The following is a 27390-nucleotide window of genomic DNA, read 5'->3' as shown; positions in this document are numbered from 1 at the left end:
CATGAGCACAAAGATGTATGGATCTGTAACTGTACCCTCACGATGACTCTCTAATTAAAAATAAACTAATTAAAAAAAATGTAGGCATGTGGTCCCAGCAATGGAACATTGTTCAGTGCTAAAAAGAACTGGGCAAGCAAGGCAAAAAGAAAGAAGCAACAAGGAAACAAACAAAAATACCATGATTTAAAGAAGAGCCAGGGCTACATAACACTAAGTGAAAAAAATTAGTTGGGGTCCAGAGAAACAGCCAGGTGGATGAGGTGCTTACCTTGCACACAGCCCACACCAGCTCCATCTGGAGCACTACCAGGAGTGATCCCTGAGCACAGAACTAGGAGTAAGCCCTGAATACATCCAGTTGTGTACCAATAATAAAATACTAAGGAACCAGTCAGAAATAGTAACAGAACATGAGTCTCCCTATTCTGCACTAAGGAAATGGCTATAGGTGTTTGTTTGTTTTGTTTCTAATATCTCTCTTCTGTTTCATTATTTGTGTATAGAAAAGCCATATATTTTTGCATGTTGATTTTGTAATCTACCACTGCTGAGTATGGCAGGGTTCCCCAATTATGGAATTGTGAACATACTTATTGTCTCATTATAGTTACATTTTAAAACTATTTTTAAAAATAGAATTCTTTGAACATAAATTCTTCTTATTAAAAAATAATGCATTGGGATCATCTTAAACATTTTAGGACTGTGATATCTTAGTCTCAAATGAAATCCCCTGATTTGAAACTTCAAAGGAAATATGGGTCCAGCTTATCAATTGGCAAATGACTTTCCTCTGACATATTTCCACCTCTGCATAGTAGCATTATTGTCAAACGTGTTTCTCCTTCTTCTAGGCTTTTCTTACTGCTCTGTTGAGTAAGTCACACTGTATCCAGTCTAAAACACATTGATGCTGACACTGCCATTTTGGATTTCTCCACTCCTCTTGGAGAGCCTGGCAAGCTACCGAGAGTATCTCGCCCACACAGCAGAGCCTGGCAAGCTACCTGTGGCATATTCGATATGCCAAAAAAGTAAAAACAAGTCTCACAATGGAGACATTACTGGTGCCCGCTCAAGCAAATCAATGAGCAACGGGATGACAGTGATACAATGATACAGAATGATGTCCAAATAAGCAGAGGATGTTTGGCTATATAGGTAACTGACTAAACTGAGTACATGCTTTGCATATGAGAGGTCCAGCTTCAACCCTGGACACTGCATGATCACCTGGGCACCACCTGGAGTGAACCCGAAGTAAAGAGTCAGGAGTAATCCCCGAGCATCACTGGATGTGGCCTCAAAAATAACCAAATAAATAGAGGGTTCATTCATCTTCAAAAAAGGTATTGGGCAGTTTTTTTGTTAAAACAGACTATTCCCAGACGGGGTAAGATAGTACAGCAGGTAGGCTCATGTCTTGCACATGGCCAACCCAGGTATAATCCCCAGCACTGCATATGGTCCCCTGAACATTGCCAGGAGTGATCTCTGAGCACAGAGCCAGGAGTAATCCCTGTGTGGGCCACCCTGTGTGACCCAGAAACAAATGAAAAAAATTACAAATAAATGAAATAGGGGTCAGAGTGAGAGTACACTGGGTAAGGCACTTCCATTGCACAAGGTCAACCTGAGTTCAATTCACAGCATCTAATATGGTCCCCTGAGCCTGCCAGGAGTGATTTATGAGTGTAGAGCAAGGAGTAACCCCTGAACATCACCAATGTGGCCCCTAAATAAAAACAAACAAAAAAGTGACATTTGAGCAGGCTCATGAGTAAATGACAGAAATAAGTCATCTGACAGTTGCAGGCTACATCATTCTACAGTGAGGGGACAGATAGCTGCCAGGCACACATTGGCATGACACAGAATTGCAATTGCAGAAAAGCTGGTGCACTGAGCAGATGTCAATCCTGAAAGTTGAGATAAGAGAAGAAGTAGGGGCGAGATCACATAAAACCCATAAGTCATTATAAGGATTTGGGCATTTACTTAGTGGGAGACAGGAAATCATTAGAGGAGATTCATCATCTGACTTGCATTTTGGCAGGATTGTGGAAGCCTGGAGACCCATTAGGAAACTGTTGAAATGGTCCAGGTAAGAGCTGGAAGTGAAGGAGGAGTAATTTTATTTTTGAGTCTTGATTTATTTTGGAAGTCCAAGCGTTGCTGACGGATTTGATATAGGATATGAGAGGGAAGATGTAAAGGTACACCGAGCTTTTTCCAAAGCAACTGAAAGAAAGGCAACAGGAAAATTCTGGAAGAAAACTGTTTAGAGTGCCAAAAGAGAAATTTTTCTCAGATGTAATATTGAGGTGCCTGTTGGGTATCCATGGTGAGGTTTCAAGGGGCAGCTGGTGTTTAGAACTGTTTTGGGAAGTGGTGTGAGTTGTGAATTAGATCTGAGAATTATTCTTTTATGGATTAGTTCATGCATAAAGCCATGAAGCATTAGATCATTTGACAGGATAGTGTAGATAGCAAAGAGAAAGTTCCCAGGAACCTCCCATGTAGAGAGGCCTGGAGATGAAGAGAAACCAGCCACTGTGACAGGAGGCAACACCCAGACAGGAGAATCAGGAGAAAGTCATTTTCTGGAAGCCAGAAGAGAAAAGTGCTCGGAAAAAGAGGGTGTGATCAGCTCCATCAAATGCAGTCAGGCCCAGAGACTGCCCAATTTGACAATATGAAATTTGTTGATATGGACCAATGGTAATTCAATTGGCACAGTAGGAATAAGAATCAGATTAATGGGCTGCATACACAACAGAAGAGAAAGGAGAAACGAAAGTTGAGAAAGGCTCAGGAATAACAACCCGTCTCAAGGGAACACTTTGTGAGAAAGATTACAGTTCTAACTTGGATCTTTCTTATTCTAGACACCTGAAAACAGGAGAAGGACTTTTGCAAAGGAATTGTACCTCTTTGACATTACAGTTGTATCAACAGCTATGAAGTTAGATCTCTCTCTCCTCTCCTCTGTGTTTCCATACCTAGCTACCTAACCTTTCCTTCCCACCCCTTCTTCTCTTTCTCCCTTTCTTCTCCTTTCTTTCCTTTCTTCCTTCTTACTCCATCCCTCTCCTACCTCTCTCTTCCTTCCTTCCTTCCTTCCTTCCTTCCTTCCTTCCTTCCTTCCTTCCTTCCTTCCTTCCTTCCTTCCTTCCTTCCTTCCTTCCTTCCTCCCTCCTTCCCTCCCTCCCTCCCTCCCTCCTTCCCTCCTTCCCTCCCTCCCTCCCTCCCTCCCTCCCTCCCTCCCTCCCTCCCTCCTTCCCTCCCTTCTTTCTTTCTTTCTTTCTTTCTTTCTTTCTTTCTTTCTTTCTTTCTTTCTTTCTTTCTTTCTTTCTTTCTTTCTTTCTTTCTTTCTTTCTTTCCATGCCCGGTGGTGCTCAGAGTTACTATTGCCTCTGTGCTCAGGGCTCACTCTTGGCAGGACTCAGAGAACCACACGGGATGCTGGGGATTGAAACCCACATGCAAGTGTACTATCGCCAGGTCACTGTACTATAGCTCCCTTCAGCTGCCCCTGATCTGTTTCTTTGAGGTGCCCTACATTGCTAAGTGTGAGTAATAGATAACTGGACTAGCCTAGGAGGTAGGAAAGGGAGTTAGGGATGACTCCTGGTGAAAAGGGCAATAGCCTCTTCTCCTTTCTGAAATAAATGGGGAGGTTGGACCAGGAAAATCCCCAAATGCTTTCTCGTCCTTGTACTCCGTGAATTTAGGAGATTATCACCTCTTTTCACTTCCAGAGGAGGAGAAGAAATGAGCTGTTATTTTTCCACCCCCTTTGGGTGGATTGGCTTTTTAGAGATATCAACCCCTGATTACAATGTCAATGTGGGGAAAGTCTGTGCTATTCACATTAGGTGTAATTAGTACTGTAGATTAAAATCATTTTGAAGTGATGTCATTCACTTTCCAAACTGTTTCCATTGCTTTTACAATTTTCCACCCATGTAACTGGCCAGGGTGACATATGGATAGCTGGGGAGTTACTAGTAGATTTTGATAAAGTTATGTTTGTCAGCCAAAGAGAAAAGGTAAAATGATTACAACATGTATTATTTCTTACTGTATTCATAAGAACACAAACAGACCTCAGTCATTTTCAATGGGCTATTATAGTATCTCCAATAGGCCTGGAGTACATAAGATTCTATTGTATTTCATTGTACCAAAGCAGCCCTTATCTTTGCTGGATGATGCTACTAAATAAAAACCTTAAGTTCCATCATGAAAAGAAAAACTGTAAATTCAGTCAAAATGCAAAACAAGACCCAGGGGGAAATATTAATAACAGTGTGATAATCAAAAGGCTAACTTCCCTATTATTAAGAATGTCCTACAAATGGGTAAATAAAAGATTTGATAGAAAATCAGGCAGTCCACAGGGGAAAATGCAATGGAAAATAGGTCACCTTCTTCTAAGGGAATTTTATGTTAACAAATCATCTTGTGGGTTGGCAAAAATGAAGTGAATTGAAGTATTACTGAGGGAACGCTATTTTCCCCCTTGTAAGCCATTGGGGTATAGCACTTGGGGCCATCTCCTTGTCTCTCATTCCCTCAGCTCCAGAAAGGGAGACATACTATTGGGGAAGGAAGCTGAATGAATAGGATTTCTGCTCTCTGAAATTTCTTTGCCAGCTCCAACTGCCAGCAGAGATAATATATTCCAATGTGCTCCTAATTGTACTTAGTCCCAAGTGGGATCTATACCTGGGAAGGACAGTCGTGACTGACTGATGTCCCAATGATATGGAAAATTTGGTTAAAAATTTGATAAGACCCAATCCAGTTTTTCAGATGCTATTTCAAACTTGTTAGTTATGTGGCTTCTTTGTCTCTTATTGGTTCAAAGTAGAGGAAAGAGAAGAATGTTTGTTTCCTGCCTGCCCTTCTGTCCCTTCCACCAGGGGGGAAAAGTGGAGAAAAACATATCCATGACAGAGTTTTAAGAAATAAGATTCCTTGGAATTGAAAGATAATCAGATTTGGGGAAAGTGCCTGTTAAAATTAGGTTGATATGGTTTGGTGTCTAGCGTCTGTTTTAACATAATTCAAGAGGAGGATGAAAGTAGGCAGAGGTATGGATGCATCAAGACTGGTCCTTGTGAGCTGGAGAGATAGATAGGTGCTTGCTTTGTACATGGCCTACCCCAATTCCATCCCCAACACTACAAATGTTCTTAGCACTGCCAGGAGTGATCCCTAAGCACAGAGCCAGGAGTAAGCCCTGAACACTGCTGAGTATGGGCCTTTCCCCATCCTCCCCAAAATAAGTCTTTATCATGTCTGCAAGGTTTTGCACCATGTCAATCAAATTAAGACAATATTTATGCTATTTTCTTCAAATTTTTATGTATTTGACATTTTCCATAATAAAGATTGTCATATGAAGGTGTACATCTTTCAATCAGCAATCTCACTTTTAGGAATTTATTCCATAGAAATAACTATCAGCTATAAGAACATATACCTATGAAGATCTTTGTTGAAGCACTGCATAGGAGAAATACAGGAATAAGTTGATGATCATTAATCAAAGAAAACTTAAACAATGGCATATCATGATATTGTTGAAGAACAATTAGGGGTACATTCAACATCAAGGAAAACTCATACCATATACTAATCCTTGATTTTTATTTTTAAAAATTTAAGGAAGGGTAATTTTTATCACATGAAACTTGCTTAGGAAGATGTGAGAGGAGAGAAAAGGGGAAATACATGTTCAAGAGAGAACATGGACTTTTCTCTCTTTGTTTGAATAGGCAAACAAAGAAACATAAAGACAATCAAGTGAGATGCATGTTCAAAAGAGAACATGGCATGTTGAGCAAGACTAATCCTTTTCTCTTAATTATAAAAGGACAACAATCATCAATACATGTGTGGGTGTGTAGGGGGGGAGATAGTAACATGAAAGAAAAAGACCAAGTTCAACAGAAATACTGACTCCAGAAAAGCAAGGGCAACCTAGTCAACTTCAAATAAACAATAGTGCCTATTCAGAGATCTCGGAATTCAATATTCATCAAATGAATGACAGGGAAAAAATAATAGAACGGGAATTCTTAGAGATCAGACATAGGCTATTTCAAATTCCAATAGAAGGATTTATGGAAAGGTGAGATAGACAAATCTAATACAATCTAATACAATACAAAGTAGAATGAGAAAGGTAAAGAGAAGCTGAGAAGTTACCTAAAAGCTCTATTGAGCCGCTGTGGAACTAAACATGGAGGGTTCCCTCCAAATTAAAATTTTAATGATCATGTAATGCAGAAATCTCATTATATATATATATATATATATATCTCAGATCACTGTATTAAAGCAATAGCTGCATGCTCCTGTTCATTCATATTATTAACATTGAATCTAGAATTTTTTATCACAGCAAAGATATAAATACAACTTGTGTCCAAAAACGAATGAATGGATAGAGACTATGTGAATCTACATACATGAATATTACTCAGCCATGAGATTTAAAGGAATCTTTGGCATTTGCATCAGCATGGATGGACCCCGAGGATATTATGCTACTTGAGATAGGACAAAGACAAATACTGTATGGCCACATTTATATGTGGGCTCTAAATGAGCCAAATTCATGAAGACAGAATAGAATGGTGGTTAAAGGGGTGCAGTGGTAATAGAAATGGGAAAATGTTGGTCACAGCATACAAACTCCCCATTGTAAGGTGAATAACTTCTAGAAATCTAATAAACCTCTTTGTGATTAAAGCTAATAAATACTATTACATACCCATGGCATATTCGATATGCCAAAAACAGTAACAACAAGTCTCACAATGGAGACTGGTGCCTGCTTGAGCAAATTGATGAACAATGGGAGGACAGTGCTACAGTGCAGTGCTACTTTAACATAGATCTGAATTATCCTCACCACAAAAAAAGAAAAGGTAATCATTTGGCTTGATAGAGGTATTTGCAATGCTGTGGTGGTAATCATTTTCAGTTTTAGTTAGCATCTGAATTTTAACATGATCCCCAGGTGATTCATATGCATGTCAATGAACTGGAACACAATGCCTCATGATTTCACAGTAGGAGAAAATCAATAATGAACTTAGAATTCTATGTCCAATAATCAGTTGAGTGTAAGGAAGAATTCAAGCACTTTAAGGCCTGCAAGTACTCCAACAGTCTCACATACACTTGCTTTAAAGTTTCTGAGGATATGGTCTAGCAGAGAAAGAGGGAAGAGAGATAAAATGGAAATAGTCAAAAGATCCAGAATCCAGATCCAGAGAGATAGTACAGCTGGTATGGTGCTTGCCTTGCACACAACTGACCTGGGTTTAACCGAAGACATTCCATATGGTCCTCTGAACACTGCCAGGAATAATTCCTGAGTGAATAGCCAGGACTAACTCCTGAGCATTTCCTGGTGAGGCCAGAAAACTAAAGAGCAGAAAACAAAAAAAAATCTAGAATCCATCTTTCATATCAGGAGACTATGGAAGGAAAAATCATCACTGTGCTTGTGGGTTAAAAGAATTAATGCTGCTGAAGCATCCATTCCTCCAAAACATTATACAGATTCAGCAATATGACTTACTTTAAAGAACTTTATTGAATTAAAGAAAAAATGCTATTTTAGCTTCACTTCTAGGAGTTTTTTGAATGTACCAATAGTCAAGATATTGGATTTATGAAGACAAAAATATAATCATTGTTTCCTCAGCACGCTGAGTAATTTTATTTATATAATCATAACGAAGTAGGTGTTGTTCACTGGTTTTCCAATATTTCTGGTAAAACTATATAAGCAGAGTATATAAGACATTGTTGTGATTATAAGACAATTCAATGTCATGTTGACAAGTATAAAACATAAAGTTTCGGGGCTGGAGCAATAGCACAGCGGGTAGGGCGTTTGCCTTGCACGCAGCCGACCCGGGTTTGATTCCCAGCATCCCATATGGTCCCCTGAGCACCGCCAGGGGTAATTTCTGAGTGCAGAACCAGGAGTAACCCCTGTGCATCACCGGGTGTGATCCAAAAAGAAAAAAAAAACATAAAGTTTCAGTTGACAGCAGACCCAGAAATAAGGTAACAAATATAGTCAACTGGTCTTTGACAAAGGAGCAAAGGGAATGCAATAGAGTAAATTTAATTTTTTAACAAGTGGTACAGGAATAACTCAATACCTACAAGTAAGTAAAATGAGTCCAAGCAAATACCTTACAGCTGTCATTAAAATGAACTTAAAACAGATCACAGACCTAATGGATAAACATTGAACTATACAATTCTTAGATGATACCCGAGGAAAATAATTAGATAATATTATGTACAGTGATACCTATCAAATACAATACCAAAATTTCACAATAAAATGAACAATTGATAATTCAGGTTTAATTAAAATTAAAATATCTGCTCTTGGAAATAGTATCAAAGAATCAGAAGAAGCCATAGACCTGCAGAAAATATTTGCAAAATGCACATCTGATAAGGAACTATTATCCAAAATATACAAAGAATGTTTAAAACTCAAGGATAAGAAAACAAGCATCCTGATTTAAAAAATATTAAAAGGCCAGTACTGAAATACTGTGCTGAATAAACATTCCATTGTCTGGTTGTACTATAACTTATTATAGATAGTAAAGAGGTTAAAGCGCTTCCCATGCAGGTGCCCAATCCAGGCTTGATCCCCAGCACCACATACAGTATCCCAAGCACTACCAGGAGTGCTCCCTGAGCACAGAGCCAGACATAAGCCCCTGAGCACCACTGGATGTTGTCCCAAGACCAAAAAGGGGAAAAAATAACCAAATATCTTAACAGATAAGATATAAAGATGGCAACTATACATAGGAAAAGATGTTATGCATTGTATGTCATTGGGGGAAATGCAAATTGAAGCAATCAGATATCACTACACATCTCATAGCAAGGCCATAATATAGAACACGGACAAGAGCAAATAGTGGCAAGAAGAGCAACCAGGACTCTCATTAATCGCTGGTAAGAAAGGAAATTATACAGTATTTGGAAGGCAGTTGGAAGTTTCTTACAAAATTATACTCTTAGCAAAAAAACCCAGCAGTTACACTCCTTGATTGTCTCCTAAAGAAGTTGAAACTTACACACATTAGAATATGTAGCTATAAGGTGAAATCACACAGTTTGCTTCAAAATAGATGGGATTAGGGAATATCATGTTAGTGAAATAAACCAGAGGAAGAAGAGCTAATACCAGATGTCTATACACTCATCTGAGGTACAAACAGAAACAAACCAAGAAAATAGACAGCATTAAATAGTCACAAACCCTTGATCTTGGATCGCAAAACTAAGATTACCAAGCAGTGTGGGGAGAAGGGAAAGAAGAAGGGGACTAGAGGTGGTGCAGCGACTTTGTATTCCCAAACCACAAACCACATTACCTGAACTATAATAATGTATTTTTTAAGATACCAAGTTCACACAAAGACCTATTCATGGGTATTTATAGCTGCTTTATTTATAAATGTCCAAACTGAAAATTCATCAAGATGTCCTTCAGTAGGTAAAAGATAAACAAGCTATAGAACAACCAGACAATAGAATATTTCTTCTGCACTGAAGTGAAAAATGCTACCAAGTCACCAAAGAGCATGAAATAAACTTAAACACATATTACTAAGTATGAGAAGTCAATCTGAGAGGGTTATGTGCTTTATGACTCCAACCTTATAGCTTTGTTGAGAAAGGTTTTGGAGCAGGACAAGATGAACTAAATTCTTGTAAATCCTTTTCTACTGCTTCCACTGGGAATTTGTCACCACTTGTCATGTTTTTTTACAACTTTATTGCAACTTAGCTTGTGTTTCTCTTTAAGCTCCTCTGTCCACTGCTGAGAGCTCTGTTGATAGATTGCAGGGGTGGAGGTGGTAAATAGAACCTTGTCAATAAGGAGGGATGATCAGTTCTCCGAGGCTCCTTACACTTCATAAAGCAGCCATGGTGCCTAGAGGACAGGTGGAACAGGTGAATATTTTCACGACAAAGTTCCATTTTCTAAACAGGTTCATGGTGAAAATATTAAAAAGGATAAAAGATAGAAAGCTTTCCATCCCACCATCTGTCCAGTTCTCAGTCACTGCCAGCCCCCCACCTGTGCCAGCTTTGTAATCAATAGGTTTGAGAACCCTGTCTGGCACAGACAGAGGGAAAGAGACAATAAGCTGAAGGAAATAGAAGTTTATTGGGTCGCACTCCTGGAAGGAACTCTATGAACCTGTGATGAGGCTGGGATAGAACTGAGCCCTGGGAGAACTACGGGGCCTTGTAAGTTTGTCTTGGGCTGGAAAAGGGGAGAAGGCAGCAAAGACCAGTGGAACCTGTGTGCTTGGTCTGGCCTGTGATCTGTACGGGATGGATGTGAGGAACCATGGAATGCAGCCTGGTGGCTTCCTGTCTGTCTCCAGGTGGGCCAAAAGTCTGTCTTCTGCACTGAGGACAGAATGATCTTTGATTCTGGAAATGTCACTATTTCATCCGCTGACCACCATTTGGTTTTGAGCAAATCTTACAGTTATATCAGAGAGGTTTACACCTGGGTACTTTATTCCCCCATCTCCTCCACATACGATACTCATTGCACTTTTTTTTTGCCCTCCCTTACTTTGATATCCAGCCTTTCCTTTGCTCTTCAAAAGGAGAAAGAGCAGGTATGATTTGATAAGTTGTACCCAGGATTTGGGTGTACTTTTGGCATTGCTTTACATGGAAAACAAAGCACTCTCAGACCCCCATGCAAATCATACCAGATATGAATGTTCTTCTTTTGCTGTGTGTGTGTTGGGGGGCTGTGGGGTGCTGGGGACTGAACCGAAGGCTTCACACATGCAAGGCATGTGCTCCTTGCTGAGCTATATGCTGGGCCCTAGGAATGCTGCACTTTAGCCAACTGGGAAACCACTGTCAGGGAGCTCTTCCTGTGTCAGGACTTGAAGATCAGTCTTCTGTGTTTCAGAGAATTCTCTCTACCGTTTATTTGGCAAATATCCTAATGACTGACTATTTCATTGTTTCTGGACTTTTGTGAACACAAACTATACTTTAATCATTTCATATACTTCAATCATTTCATGTACTTTAATCATTTTATCTTTGTGTACTTTGTGTACTTTGTGCCCTTCACACACTTGTGCCTGAGAGTATCTGTAAATTCTCTAGAGTGGCTATTTTGACAGGACATTTTTAAATTAACACCATGGACCTGCTTGAAAGGTAAGAAAAGATGGTAAGAATTTGTGATACTCAAGGGCAGTAAACAGCTTGCCTTCTCATTGCTAGGATTTTCCTGAGCTGGAGCTGGCGAGATGTGAGACATACAAAATCAGAGAGATTTGGGATTGTAAAGCTAAAACTGGGCTGCTGGGAGGTGGGTCAATAGCACCTCTCAATAGCTCACCAAGGCACAAGCTGGCAAAATGCACATGGTGCTAACACGGTGGGAAGTCACAGCAGCAGATGTGAGCAGGGCTTTGAGCCAGGAGTCCACAGTATGGACTCTGGCTAAGTGGAAAGCTTCAGAAACAGCACTCACTCACTCACTCACACACACACACACACACACACACACACACACAGAGACACTCACACTCACATGGTAACCTTTCAGACAGGTGACCAGGAGGTGACACTTGGTGCCCGTTGGTCCTTGCAGCCTGCTCCTGGACCCCTCAGGTCTTAGAAATGGAACTGGGAGAGGACTGTGATGCCCTGTGGCTGACCCTCCGGTCACTAAAATCCAGTAAGGAGGACAACATAGATTTGTCAAAATGTAACAACCTCGTTTCTTTTAGATAATGCCATCTTGCCATTTATGGATAAGTGTGAATTATCTTAATCTATATCATAGCAGGGATTTATATTATCTCAACACATGTTTACAATCTATCTATTGTATATCTATAAATAAATACATATTTTTCACTTTTTAAAAAATTACTTAGGGATGATGATTCACAAAGGTTTTTTCTTTTCTTTTGGTTTGGGGCTCACACCTGATAGTGCTCAGGGCTTACTCCTGGCTCTGAGCTCAGGGATCACTCTTGCTGGACTCAGGATCCTGGGCCCTGGAGACACAGGGTCCTGGAGATCAAATCTGAGTCAGCTGCATGCACAGCAAGCGTCCTACCCTCTGTAGTATCTTTCCATGACCTCTAAATGTATTTTTAAATTTTAGAGCTGTTTCTATGTTCACAGAAAAACATGGGTGGGAAGTGCATTGTTTCTATAGTTACCCTTGTCCATTTCCCCTCCTATCAACATCCTGACATGGCAGGGGACATTAATCACAACTGAAGAGCCTTTTGTGGGCAAATCAGCATCACCCAAAGCCCATAGTTCGCACTGGACTTTGCTTTTGGTGTTGGACATTTGATGGGTGGACAAGTAAGCTTTTTCATAATATTGTCTTTAGTGCTGCATTAACTAGCTAAGCTTCTGATCACCCTAGAATGTAGGTACTATTGTTTTTCCCACTTAGAGAAAAGGCATCTGAGGAACATTGAGGCTAGATGACTTGTCCTAGATCCCACAGTGAGAGTTAAATCTGACTTTGAACTCAGATAATCTGATTTGGTGTGTGTTTGACGCCCCCCCACAAGCTGCATCTGCTGCTATCCCACCATCCCTGGGGTCTCCTGTCCCATCCCACCCTTTCTGAACCTGAGAAAGCTTCTCTAGGCTTTCATATGCCAGGCCCACATCTGCCCCCCTTGTTTATTTGAGGCACCTTTGAACAACTTCTGCTGCTGTCATCTGCAGTGGGAGTCCTGGAGACTAAGGGAAGGGAGTGAAGGTTCACTGTGGTCCTGATCCTGGAGGTTTTGGGTTCCAGAGGGGGAGAGGAGAGCAAGGCAGGGAGAGATGGAGAGCGGGAAAGAGCAGATCAAGCCAGGCTGGACGCAGAGTCCTCAGAGGTGTACAAGGTGGACAGCAGTGAAGGGGCGAGAGGTCTGTGAGACTGATGATGAGCAGGGCAGGGTCGTTCACAGCAGCAATCAGGATTCTCACACATTCAGGTTATTCCTGATCTCTCCTTATTCAGAGGGGACTTCCAGGTAACCAAATAAAGACATTTTGTTCCCTGAAAATGGAGGACACTGATGAAGTGTCTCATGAAGATAGTTTAAGCACCCCAAAAGAAAGATCTGGAAGTGGCAGTTTGATAGCACACATGGTTGTTGAGCATTTGAAGTGTGGCTCATCTTGAGACATACCTAAGTATAAAATGACATTGACTTTTATGGTATGGTAGAAAAATAGAATCAGATTTGGTAATAATTATTTATATTGATCATATGTTTACACAGAACTACTTTGGATATATTAGGTAAAATAAAATATTATTAAATTATTTACTTGATGTATTTTTGTTTGTTTGTTTTGGGGGTTTAGACATAATAATTTTATTTTACTCAAACAGTATGAAAAAATGACTTTAGGACAACAATTTGGGTTTAAATTATGAAACATTTAATCATTACTTAAATGTTGTCATTTAATGAAATAAAATGTCGGAATAATTACATTAACATTTGTCAGGGTCCTGGCCAGTAGACTCTGGCAAACTGGAGTATGATCCCCAAAGCTGCCGGACTTCTTTTTTTTTTAATTAATTTATTTTTTAATTAGTGAATCACCGTGAGGGTACAGTTACAGATTTACACATTTTCATGCTTGTGTTACCCTCATAAATGTTCGAGCACCCATCCCTCCAGCAGTGTCCATTCTCCACCACCAATGAACCCAGTATCCCTCCCACCCCCCAATCCCATCCTTTTCTCCCCGCCCCACCCCGCCTCTGTAGCAGGGCATTCTCTTTAGTTCTCTCTCTCTTTTTGGGTGTTGTGGTTCGCAATAGGGGTACTGAGTGGCCATGGCCATCGTGTTCAATCTATAGTCTACTTTCAGCATGGATCTCCCTTCCCGAGCGGTTCCTCTAACCACATTTTACTTGGTGTTCTCTTCTCTATCTGAACTGCCTTTCTCCCCAGCATGTGAGGCCGGCTTCCATAACATGGAGGCAACCTCCTGGTACTTATTTCTACTATTCTTGAATGTTATTCTCCTACTGTTCTTTTATATTCCACAGATGAGCACAATATTTCTATGTCTATCTTTCTCTTTCTGACTCATTTCACTTAGCATGATACTTTCCATATTGATCCACTTATATGCAAAGTTCATGATTTCATCTTTTCTAACAGCTGTATAGTATTCCATTATATAGATGTACCAAAGTTTCTTTTTTTTTTAAATAAAAATTTTATTTTATTAAATCACCATGTAGAAGATTACAATGCTTTCAGGCTTAGGTCTCAGTTATACAATGCTGAAACAACCATCCCTTCACCAGTGCCCATATACCACCACCAAAAAAAAAACCCCACACAGTACACCTCCCATCCCGCCCCCCCACCCCCTACCTTGTAACTGATAAGTTTCATTTTACATTCTGTTTACTTTGGTTACATTCAATATTTCAACACCAACCTCACTATTGTTGTTAGGAGTACCACTGCGGCCGCGCGGTTTTGAATTTCTGTACTTTAACACTAAGTCCAGGGAGATTTCTTCCAGATATTGGATCATTGCAGGCTTGAAAACCCAATCTGTGGTCGTCTTAATATGGCAGACACTGCGCCCTTCATCCCCGGAGAGAAAGAGGCGAGAGAGAGAAATACCTTTCCCCTCCTGGGCGGGCACGGGGCCGAGGCTTAGTTCTCAGGCTGGAGACATTCTGCAAGGAGTTGCCCACGCCGAAAGAGGTTTTGCTGGGTCTGGATTCACGCTTGTGCAGCTGTGGAGAGGCCGCACACGCGTGCGGCCCCCGGGATCACATCTTGGTGGTCCCAAAGTTTCTTTAACCAGTCATCTGTTCTCGGGCACTCGGGTTTTTTCCAGATTCTGGCTATTGTAAACAGTGCTGCGATGAACATACAAATGCAGATGTCATTTCGACTATACTTTTTTACTTTTCCGTGATATATTCCCAGAAGTGGCATTGCTGGGTCAAATGGGAGCTCAATTTCTAATTTTTTGAGAAGCATCCATATTGTTTTTCAAAAGGGCTGAACCAGTTGGTATTCCCACCAACAGTGTAGCAGGGTCCCTTTCTCCCCACATCCTCTCCAACAGTGGTTGCTTTTGTTCTTTTGGATGTGTGCCATTCTCTGTGGTGTGAGGTGGTGTCTCATAGTTGTTTTGATCTGCATCTCCCTGATGATTAGTTATGAAGAGCATTTTTTTCATGTGTCTTTTGGCCATTCGACTTGATGTATTTTTTAATGGACTGGAGTGATAGCACAGCGGGTAGGGCTTTTGCCTTATATGCAGCCGACCCGAGTTCAAGTCCTCCATCCCTCTCAGAGAGCCCGGCAAGCTACCGAGAGTATCCCGCCAACACGGCAGAGCCTGGCAAGCTACCCGTGGCATATTTGATATGCCAAAAACAGTAACAAGTCTCTCAATGGAGACATTACTGGTGCCCGCTCAAGCAAATCGATGAACAATGGGACAACAGTGCTACAGTGCTATTTTTTAATGGGGCTACCAGAAAAGTTTCAAAGACCTACATGGCTTACATTTATTTCTAATGAACCAATGCATCAAGAAAAATAAGAGCCAAAAATACTCAGGAATTCAGCCTTATAAGAGAAGGACACTCTATGATGGGGGACTAAAAAGGAAGATGTGGAAAACTTGAACCAAGAAAAATGTTCTTGGAAAGTGGTGTGATATATCATGTAATCTTTCACCTTGGTGGACATCCACACAATGTCTCTCAAAAGTGAAATTAAGGCCAGAGATATATGCAGCAGAGAGGCTGCTTGCCTTGCAGGTAGTTGGCCTGGGTTCTATCTCTGAGCACTACTGGGAGTGATCCCTGAGCACAGATCTAGGAGTGAGCCCCGAACACCACTGCATATAGCTCCCAAATAAACAAAAACAACAAAAATTCTCTTTTGTCTACATTATTCACAAATTATTACTTTTTAATTCTGGGGGGGTCACACCCAACGATGCACAAGGGTTACTCTTCGCTCTGTACTCAGGAATTACTCCTGGTGGTGCTGGGGGACCATATGGGATGCTGGGAATCGATCCCGGGTTGGCTGTGTGCAAGGCAAATGCCCTACCTGCTGTGCTATCACTCCAGCCCCAATTTATTATTTTTTAATCACTGTGAATTGCCGAGTTACAAAGTAACTTATTAACTTTCAGGCATACAGTGTTCCAACACTAATCCCTTCACCAGGGCCCACTTCCCTCTACCAATGATTCCAGTTTCCCTCGAGCCCCTCAGTCTGCCTCTATGGCAGGCACTTTTCCCTCACTGGTCTAGTGTTCCCTTCCCTAACCCATCCCCCTCACGCCCATTCCAGTGGCAAGCTTCCTACTGAAGAACAATTCTCCTGCTCTTCCTTCCTACTGCCTTTGGGGCTTTGTTATTCCCTTCCAATGTTCACAAATTATTTTTTAAGAGAAAGCAATTTTCCTCTTTTCCCATGTTCTGTTTCTTTCCCTCTTTAGCCTTTTGCTAATGTGACTGAGTTAAGAGAGTTGATTGTCTTGGGAGGTTTTGAATCAATATGGGATTTCTAGCTCATCAGATTCAAATTCAAGTCATCACCAGTGTTACCACTGACTAGTTGCTTAATGGATTTGGTTATTTGGGATTTGTGGAGTCAGGGCCGGAGAGAGAACCTTTCTGGATATAGTACTAACCCATCATCTACTGTCATCTTGGTATCAGATCTGAGGCCTTACTAAAAACACATTTGAGACTGGGGCATGCATACCCTTGGTTCCTTTACTCATCTTTGAATAAGAAGCTTGAAAACAAGAATTTAATTTAGAGGCTTTCTAATTATGCTCATGGCTGACATTCTGGTGTGAATTTGGGAAAAGAAAATGCTAGAGGAGCTACAGAAAACATGAGGGAATCTAAAGGAGCAAGTTAACTGACTTTCTAATGAGCCAAGTAATTTGTAAAAGCAATAGCAGCAGTAAATTTGAGGTGACGTGGTCTCAAAGGAAAGACTCTATTTTAATGAATTACTGTTCATTTCATCCTTTCCCCAACAGTCCCTTGTTCCCATCCCATTTTTGCAGTGTGAAGTAATGAGCCTCTGAAAACTAACATGGCTGAAGAGAAGGACTGTCCTTTTACACCCCGATTTGATTTCATGTATGACTTTCTGCAAAAGAACAGAAATATCAGTGAGGTGGTTTAAGATTGATTATAATGAAAATGCAATGCTCCTGAAATTAACATAAGGTAGCATCAGAGATAATAAACTGGGGAGATAAGGGAAAAAATTGTGGAGTGGCATGAAACAAAGAATGGTATCAAGAAGAGTTTGTGCAACTGTCAATAAAAATGGATTTATTTAGTTAAAGCCCTGCTTGCTTTTTATACCAAGAGCATTTCACAGAAATTGAGATGGGCTTTTAATCAACTATGATTTCCAAAGAATGTCCTTTGAGTTTTCCATAAAATTTGCAAGATTTCCCCTCTGACTTTCTGTAATTGCTTTAAGCTTATTTTATATACTTATTGGAATCAGTAAAAGACAAACTATTTGATTCTTAAAGTACTAGACAAAGAGCTAAACAATGAAGTCTGGGTACATTCAAAATTTTCTCTTTTATCAGAAGCAGGGCTGCAATTGACGCTTTTGAGTTGGCACTCCCGAATTCATTTAAGCCAACAAACTAAGTTTCCTGCCTGATTAGTGTTGTGCATGATTATAGAGATTTCAAGGTAGAGGAAAGTAAAAAACCTTATTTATAGTACTCTCACAAGTATACACTCATCTAAGTGGTCTGCATTCCCTTGTTTACACTGTAAAGATAAACCCTTATATTTAAGTTGTGGCCACTGGCCAGACCAATTTTTATTTTTTTATTTTATTTTTTTTAATTTATTTATATTTAATTAGAGAATCACCGTGAGGGTACAGTTACAGATTTATACACTTTTGTGCTTATACTTCCCTCATACAAAGTTCGGGAACCCGTGCCTTCACCAGTGCCCATTCTCCACCACCAGTAAACCCAGCCTCCCTCCCATCCTCCCCAATCCCATCTCCCCCCACCCCACCCTGCCACTGTGGCAGGGCATTCCCTTCTGTTCTCTCTCTCTAATTAGCTGTTGTGGTTTGCAATAAAGGTGTTGAGTGGCCGCTGTGCTCAGTCTCTAGCCCTCATTCAGCCCGCAACTCCCTTCCCCCACATGGCCTTCAACTACATTATAGTTGGTGATCCCTTCTCTGAGTTGCCCTTTCCCCGGAACGTGAGGCCAGCCTCGAAGCCATGGAGTCAACCACCTGGTACTTATTTCTACAGTTCTTGGGTGTTAGTCTCCCACTCTGTTATTCTATATACCATAGATGAGTGCAATCTTTCTATCAGACCAATTTTTAAAGCCTTCTTTTGGAATAAAGGTTCAGAAATTGAACTAAATAAGGGTTTAAAAATAATTGTGGCTGTCGCAGGAGTGGGGATATAGTTCAGTGCTAGAGTGTTTGCCTCGCATGGATGAGCCCTGGTTCAATCTCTGGCACCTCCCCACCCCAATATATTACTTGTTTCACACCTTCAATCTTTAGATACAGACTTGATATTTGGAGAACATCAGCTAGCATTCACAGCCAAATCTTGTATATAATGTGGGTGTTAAATATGGATGATATGCTTAGGAGTAAAAAATTCAAAGATAATTCAAGACGACTATAGAATATTGAAAGTTATTTTCTGGTAACTTCAGAACCTTTCACTTGAAATCAATTCCCCTATAGAAGGAGCAAAGTGTGATGAGCAAAGACAGTGCCCTCAGAACATGCAAGTATAGCAACTGCCAAGGTGACCATTCTGAAAGGAATAACACTAATGTAGATGTTTGTTTTTAAAAAACCCATTGCGTTGCTTATTACATTGGTCAGACTGTAACAGGAGAAACATCATTAGTGAGAACCAAACTGATCAATTTTCACCCCTTTGGCTCTGAATGACCTTGGATAAGTTATTTAATTTGTCTAAGCTTCTACTTCAAAATTAGCCACTGGAGGTATTGAGGGGCTGACTGTATGCCTGGCATGCAGTAGACCTCAGGTTTAATCCCCAGCACCACATCATGTCCCAAGCACCCCTGAGTATGACACTAGTGGCCACTGGCCTGCTGGGTCCAAGCAGCACTGCATTGCTGATCCAAACATTGTACTGTGTGGCCCACATGGCAAGGTTGAATATGGCTGGGAATGGTCCCAGGTTCCCTGAGCAGTGTTTAGGAGGCTCATCCCACCTCTGAAATTAGCAGCTTGGCATAATAATTCCCCTTGGGGCTGTGGTAAGGTTAAGAAGCATAGTATATAAAGTGTCACATATATTGACTTACATACCCATAGTACAGGGCTTGTCTTGGTTGTGTGATGGGTTCATACTCAGTCTTAATTTACAATGGGTTAAAAATAGTTTAATGCTTGTTTCCTACATGATGTGATGTATGCAGAAAACACACCAATAAATATTAAATAGTACTTATAATATATCAGACACTTCTGATTATTTTTATTCATGTTAACTTGTATCAGCCAATAGCCCTTAAGATGTAAGGACTGCTACTCTCCTCTAGTGGGAAATTTCAGGACTGGAGCATCTGCATCACAACTGTGAGTAAATTAGCCAATATCAAAGAGGTAGTAAATGAAGAAAAAAAAGAGACACATCCGGGCAATCTGAGTGCGCCCTGTCCCATGATCACCTCAGTAAGAGTAGTACAAGATGGGGTGACCCATTAGGAATGGATGTGCTATTGGAAAGATTCCAAGCAACATTCCAAACCAACTCTAGAAAATAATGTGAGAGATGATTCTTTGAGGTTAAAAAGAAATGGAATGTGACTAAACAGAGTAAATTTTTTAGTGGATGAATTTGAGCCACACCCAGCAGAGCTCAGGGGATACTCCCAGCTCTGTGTTCGGGGGTCATGCCTGGTGGTAAGGGGGACCAAATCTGTGTTGACAGCAAGCAAGGCAAGGACCTTAACCCTTGTACTATCTCTCTGGCTCTATCAATAGGGTATTGATAGTGGTTTGCCCATAAATTAACTCTGAAAGCTAATCCATTAAAGAAGTGCGCAGATGAGCTCGAGAGACAGTGCAGGGATTAAGGCACTTGGTTTGATGCAACCAACCCTGGTTTGATCCCTGTACTACATGGCCCCCTAGCACAGAACTATAGGAGTAGCCCCTGAACAACACCCACTCCCTCCTAAAGAAGAAGTAACCAGAGTGTTTTGAGCCAAGGAAATGGCTTAAATGCATATTGGGTATTGCGCCCTCCTAGGTATATTAAGGCAGACCAGGTCCCACCTCCTTATGTGGGAAGCCAAGCTCAACTCTCAGTGAGTGGAAGTTGAGTTCAGCAGTCAGCGCTCTCTAAGGATATGACAACCATCATTGAACGGCCATCTAGACAAGTTATTGGAATTATTAATCCAGAGAATCAGGTATCTAAAGTGATAAAAAAAAATGGGGAGCATAATTAAGGCAATCTATCTGTAAAGGAAGAAAGAACCCAAAGTACTGAATGGAAGATTAGGGGCCAGCTCCTAATCCTTGGGTGAGGGGCAAAGATGAGTCCAGAATTGGGTCTAGAGAGAGACAGAAAAGCTGAACCCACAGTTCAACAACAGCTGGAGAAGCAGGAAAGATCTCAAGTTCTCTGTCTTTGGGAGAGAGAGAAGCCAAGTCCCAGGCAGGAATGCCGGTGGGTTTTCATGCTCCCGGTGCTTTCCCCCATGGACTGTCTCTGGCAGTACTCTGAATGCTACATCTTCTTTGGAGAGACAATGCTGTGGATTTAGAAGACATAAGAGAGCCTGGTAAAGGACTTCCACGAAAGTGGAAAGCACCTTCATAATTTTTACTGTAGTTGTAGTATTTGTCTTAAATTTGTTTGTACATTGACTAAAAGTTATTGATTTATATTTTTTAATTACCTACCTAAATGAGTATTGTCTTCAGGACCAATTAGAGACTGAGTAAGTAGGAAATGGATCACATGATTTGATGAGAAGCAGGGAGTTGGAAAGAGAGGATAATTATAAGGGGGGGGTCTCTATGAGGTACCATTGCCATTAATTACCTTGGCAGAATAGAAAGGAAACATCATGTGAAAACATGGAAAAGATTCCAGGATAAGGGCTATACTCTTCAGACAAGGGAGATTGGCAGTCCCAGGAGATCTTGTAGAGAGGGAACACAAACCCCAACTTTAGTCTCTCTGATGTCCTACCGTAGCTCCCCAGTGGTTAGACCAAATGCCAGAGGAATAGGAAGCTATTGATGAGTTAACCTCATGGAACACAGAACTTAATAAGAAAAATACAGAGTGGAACCAAGGTTGTGGGATATGGGTGAACGGAGATATCCTGCCCTTGCCTTCATCTAAGCTAGACAGGGTCAAGGGCACAGACCTGAGGTCTAACCACAGATACCTCACTCTGGTGAGCATCTAGCCACTCAGCAATACTCCTAGAGTTCAGATCTCAACACACTCTCAATTCATTATCAACACTATCTGCCAAGCCATGCTTCATAATTTCAGGCACAAGGATATCAAGGGAAACAAAATATTTTGCTGAGACAAGATGTTCTGCGTGAGAAGGCTTTTGCTGACAAGCGAGCCTATTTGTACTGAAAATGTTCTTTGGGAAGGAGAAATATGTGGTCTCCACCTTATTTACCAGTATCACTGAGTTTAATTTCCAAATGAATCAAGGAGATTAAGCTTTTGGGAACCCCAGTTTTCTTTATTTGTCTTTTATTCTTAGTCTTGTAAATTGATGCGTTGCATAAAAAAGTGGTGGTGATTTGAGAAGGGTTCTTGATGGCCTTTAGGTTCCCTCCTAGATGTTTCACAACTGATCTAGTTCATGGAAAGAAACCATATTTATCAAATACCTTCATTCTTACCATCATCGTTCTTGAGAACTATTTATCTTCCAACCCATACAGCTTGTATGTGTGTATACTTTTCCAAGGAAACCCCTCCCTGCTAATAATGACTGTTTGTCGATGTGGAAGTTATTAAATTGCCTTAATCTCCCCCTTTGAATGGTGTGGAGGCAAATAGTGTGTTAACTGAAATAGTGTGTGTATCTGTGTGTGTGTGTGTGTGTGCAAGTGCATTCAAACAGGCCTCAGACCCAAGTCATGGGACATTACTTCCATTCCAGCAAGAGAAGATGAGGCCAGTCATTAACTCCATGGGAGGTGATAGTATTTTTTTAATACATGCAAAGTATAAAACACACAAATGGAATAACAGTGTTCATTCTCGTTTTGGGGGAGAGGATGGTTAGTACAGTTTTTTGACCCTACCTTTATTTCATGTTTGTTCCCTGTACCGGCATTACCATGCACATGCACACCATACACACACACACACACACACACACACACACACACACACACACACACTATTCTACAGGAAATCCTGCATGCATCCTGTATCTTCCTCCCCTTAAATATTCACAATGAAAAGTCAACTCAAAGTCAGCATGTCCCAAACTTATTTGACTCTGGAATTTTCAAGTTTCAGTACAATAGCGGTTAATAACTAACCTCCTGTAACAAGTCAGTCCACTCTCATTGTGGGTCCAGAAAACTAAGCCACTTGCTGCAGTTAGCGGAGGCGGTAATGGCAGGACAAGAAGCCATTGATGTTGGTAGCCGCCAACCATGATGAGCCGCCACTCATGATGGCTGTAGACATTACAAGATTATTTCCCCCCCTTGAAATGTACTTAAATGGTCGTTTCTTCGAAGTATCTAGGATCCTGACTTAATTTAGAGAGATTTATTCCTTAGCAGATGGAAGATGTATCGATTGGCCCATTCAACTTAGTTGCACTCTTAATTCATGCAACAGAAATCGAACCTGAATGGTAAGCATGGTGGTGAACAAAACGCTCCTAAGACTTTCGGTCTAAGGAGAAGAGAAGGGCGAAAGCCAGTAACCAATTTAACAAGTAGAGGTGTAATCACAAAGTACTAGATTCGCTACCAAGAAAGTGATACATGTGCTGTCATAGTGAGCTGAGATTTGCAACCACTTTTATTATTATTATTATTATTATTATTATTATTGATTCAGATCCAGACAGGATCCATCCCGATGGCTTTTTTTTAATTATTTATTTTTAATTAGTGAATCACCATGAGGGTACAGTTACAGATTTATACACTTTTGTGCTTATGCTTCCCTCATACAAAGTTCGGGAACCCATCCCTTCACCATTGCCCATTCTCCACCACCAGTAAACCCAGCATCCCTCCCACCCTCCCCAATCCCATCTCCCCCCACCCCACCCTGCCACTGTGGCAGGGCATTCCCTTCTGTTCTCTCTCTCTAATTAGCTGTTGTGGTTTGCAATAAAGGTGTTGAGTGGCCACTGTGCTCAGTCTCTAGCCCTCATTCAGCCCACAACTCCCTTCCCCCGCATGGCCTTTGACTACATTATAGTTGGTGATCCCTTCTCTGAGTTAGTTGCCCTTTCCCCAGATGTGAGGCCAGCCTCCAAGTCATGGAGTCAACCTCCTGGTACTTATTTCTACAATTCTTGGGTGTTAGTCTCCCACTCTGTTATTCTATATACCATAGATGAATGCAATCTTTCTATGTCTGTCTCTCTCTTTCTGACTCATTTCACTCAGCATGAAACTTTTCATGCCGATCCACTTAAATACAAAATTCATGACCTCCTTTTTTCTGACAGCTGCATAGTATTCCATTGTATAGATGTACCAAAGTTTCCTCAGGGCATTCGGGTTTTTTCCAGATTCTGGCTATTGTAAACAGTGCTGCGATGAACATACATGTGCAGATGTCATTTCGATTATACTTTTTTGCCTCTCTGGGATATATTCCCAGCAGTGGTATTGCTGGGTCAAATGGGAGCTCAACCTCTAATTTTTTGAGAATCGTCCATATTGTTTTCCAGAAGGGCTGAACCAGTCGGCATTCCCACCAGCAGTGTAGAAGGGTCCCTTTCTCCCCACATCCTCTCCAACAGCGGTTGCTTTTGTTCTTTTGGATGTGTGCTAGTCTCTGTGGTGTGAGGTGGTATCTCGTGGTTGTTTTGATCTGCATCTCTCTGATGATTAGTGATGTAGAGCACTTTTTCATGTGCCTTTTGGCCATTCGTATTTCTTCCTTGGTAAAGTTTCTGTTCATTTCTTCGCCCCATTTTTTGATGGGGTTGGATGTTTTCTTCTTATAGATTTCAGATGGCTTTTTTAGTTTGCTAAGCTCCGACCCGGTTTGAACCACCTAACAGCCCCACCCACTCTTGTTTTTGTTTTTGTTTTTGTTTTTCCCAGCCAGGTAGAACAAAATGAGCACTCAGTGAGCCGGCCGGCCCCTCTCCCAGCCGTCCCCGACGCCCACCATGAACCAGTTGGAGGGGTCCGCGGAGGTGGAGGTGACCGAGGAGGCGGCAGGCGGGGAGGTGAACGAGTCAGTGGAGGCCGACCTGGAGCATCCCGGGGTGGAGGAGGAGCAGCAGCAGCAGCAGCAGCCGGCGCCGCCGCCGCAGTTCGCGGGCCGCCCTCCGCAGGGACGCGCCGTCGACGACCCCCGCGCGCCGCCCGCGGGGCCGCAGGAGGAGGAGGAGCGCGGGGAGAGCCTGGCGCGCTCGGCCAGCACCGAGAGCGGCTTCCACAACCACACGGACACGGCCGAGGGCGACGTGATCGCCGCGGCCCGCGACGGTGACGAGGCGGAGCGCGCGCAGGACCCCGAGGATGAGAACGCGTACGCCGTGCAGTACCGGCCCGAGGCCGAGGAGTACACGGAGCAGGCCGAGGCCGAGCACGCCGAGGCCACGCAGCGCCGCGCGCTGCCCAACCACCTGCACTTCCACTCGCTGGAGCACGAGGAGGCCGTGAACGCCGCCTACTCGGGCTACGTGTACACGCACCGGCTCTTCCACCGCGGCGACGACGAGCCCTACGCCGAGCCCTACGCCGACTACGGGGGGCTGCAGGAACACGTGTACGAGGAGATCGGGGACGCGCCCGAGCTGGACGCGCGCGACGGGCTGCGGCTGTACGCGCAGGAGCGCGACGAGGCGGCCGCCTACCGCCAGGAGGCCCTGGGCGCGCGGCTGCACCACTATGACGAGCGCTCCGACGGCGAGTCCGACAGCCCCGAGAAAGAGGCCGAGTTCGCGCCCTACCCGCGCATGGACAGCTACGAGCAGGAGGAGGACATCGACCAGATCGTGGCCGAGGTCAAGCAGAGCATGAGCTCACAGAGCCTGGACAAGGCGGCCGAGGAGATGCCCGAGGCTGAGCAGGACCTGGAGCGCGCTCCTACCCCCGGCGGGGGCCGCCCCGACAGCCCGGGCCTGCAGGCGCCCGCGGGGCAGCGGTCCACGGGCACCGGCGGCGGCGGTGAGGCCGTGCAGCGCTACAGCAAGGAGAAGAGGGATGCCATCTCGCTGGCCATCAAGGACATCAAAGAGGCCATCGAGGAGGTGAAAACCAGGACCATCCGTTCGCCTTACACCCCCGACGAGCCCAAAGAACCCATCTGGGTCATGCGCCAGGACATTAGCCCCACCAGGGACTGTGATGACCAGAGGCCGGCGGATGGAGACGTGAGTATGCGCGTGACTCTAGGAGCACCATTCGCACCCCGAGGGGGTGGGTGCTCTGTGGCCTGGTCTGGCCTGGGGGAATGACTTTGAACTAAATGCTCAGTGCATTCACCCAAGAGGCGCGATTAAGCCTCAGGAGTGAAGCGCAGATGGGAAACTTAAAGCCGTGAATGCGTGGATTAGACCCATAGAGGGGTTACTATAAATTGGTGGCTTGCAAACTGCACCAGGGGTACTTGCTTGGAAATCGATTTCTGGGCGCCTGGCCCAATGATTCTCATCTCAAAGGTCTGGAGTCTGGCCTGGGATTTCCTTCACCCCCCTTCCCTTGCCTCCCAGTGCCAAATTAAAAAGTCAGGCTTGAGTCAGGAGAAACTCTGCTGGAAACAGTGCAAAGGGGAGAAGGGCACAGTAATAGCTGAGGACTGTTGTGATAGATCCTCAGACTCTGGAGTCAGCAAAAGCCTTTAGGGTTGGGCCGGTGAAAAAAAGGAACAGGGGTTTATATTATTTTATGGGGGGCACACTCAGCAGTGCTCTAAGGCTTACTCCTGTTCCTTTTAACTGGACTGCCTGGACCCAGTTTATTATATGGGGAGTTGGGAATGGAATCCGGGTCTACCCACTATACTGTCTCCAGCTCCTAAAGGAAGAGGGTTTATAGGGAGGGGTAAATAATGCCAGAAAGAGCAAGGTGTGAGAAGTAGGATAAAAGCCTGACTTATTTATACTTGTTGCAGGAGTCTTTATCTGAGTCCTGCTTTTTCTGGGAAGGACTATGGAAGTGGGTATGTTCTGGCCAAAGGTCAGGGACTTGGTGGAAGGAGAGATGCTAGACCAGAGGTGGTTTTAACAGTCTTTTGTTCTGTTATTCAGCAGTTTGGCTTATCACTAGTGAGACTGGAAGGGAATTTGGGAGGTCTGTGTCAGGCCTTGTCGTAGGTATGCTAGGGGACCCTGTGAGTCTTATCTAGGCTTTGGGGATTTGGATATTTGTAAACTGTGTGAGATTGTGAGGGTGGGGACTGTCCATAACTAGCTCAGTGATGCGGCTGGTGCTGGACCATAATCTGAGAACCACTGTCTTTAAAGGATGGGGAGGGCAGTGTGGCCTCTTTGCAGGGAATGAAGCAATTCCATCTTCCGGCTAGAGAGATAGTACAGCAGGTAGGGCACTTGCCTTGCACATGGCTGTTCTGAGTTTGATCCCATTTGGTCACGATTTCCTCCAGGAGTGATCTCTGAGCACAGAGCCAGGAGTAAGTCCTGTGTACTGCCAGGTGTAACTGCAAAACAATCCTTCTGAGACCATTCCTGCAAGGAATTTTGTGCAGCTTTTTCCACCAGCCACCCTGCATTTCCTGTGGCTTTCCATGGGGTTTCATCTTCCCTTCCAGTAGAACAAAGAGAGCCTCCTCACATCACAGAAAAGGGGGCTTTTTTTTTTCTTTTTGGGTCACACTCGGTTACAAGGGTTACTCCTGCCTCATGTACTCAGGAATTATTCCTGGTGGTGCTCTGGGAACCATATGGGATGCTGGGAATCGAACCCGGGTTGGCCGCATGCAAGGCAAAAGCCCTACCCGCTGTGCTATCACTCCAGCCCCGAAAAGGGGGCTTTAAAAAATAATTATTTAGATTTGGGGCCCACACCTGGTGGTATGCTC

General features: G+C 42.9%; 1 protein-coding gene across 5 annotated transcripts in view; it reads left to right on the top strand.

Annotated features, from left to right (window-relative positions):
• The window catches only part of APBA1 (amyloid beta precursor protein binding family A member 1), a 227202-nt gene that overhangs the window by 139881 nt on the left and 59931 nt on the right, over positions 1–27390 (top strand). For 3 of the 5 annotated variants that reach the window (XM_055146063.1, XM_055145824.1, XM_055145889.1), the window contains exon 2: positions 24444–25723. In XM_055146063.1, the coding sequence (XP_055002038.1) occupies positions 24512–25723 (1212 nt within the window). In that variant the 5' untranslated portion in view covers positions 24444–24511. The remainder of the gene's footprint in view (positions 1–24443; positions 25724–27390) is intronic. The other 2 variants (XM_055145942.1, XM_055146004.1) reach the window with 1 other exon arrangement.

The sequence above is a fragment of the Sorex araneus genome, chromosome 1 (genome assembly GCF_027595985.1).
Source record: "Sorex araneus isolate mSorAra2 chromosome 1, mSorAra2.pri, whole genome shotgun sequence".
Lineage (NCBI taxonomy): Eukaryota > Metazoa > Chordata > Mammalia > Eulipotyphla > Soricidae > Sorex > Sorex araneus.
Note: the sequence above shows the minus strand (reverse complement) of the source record. Positions and strands in the feature narration are given on the sequence as shown.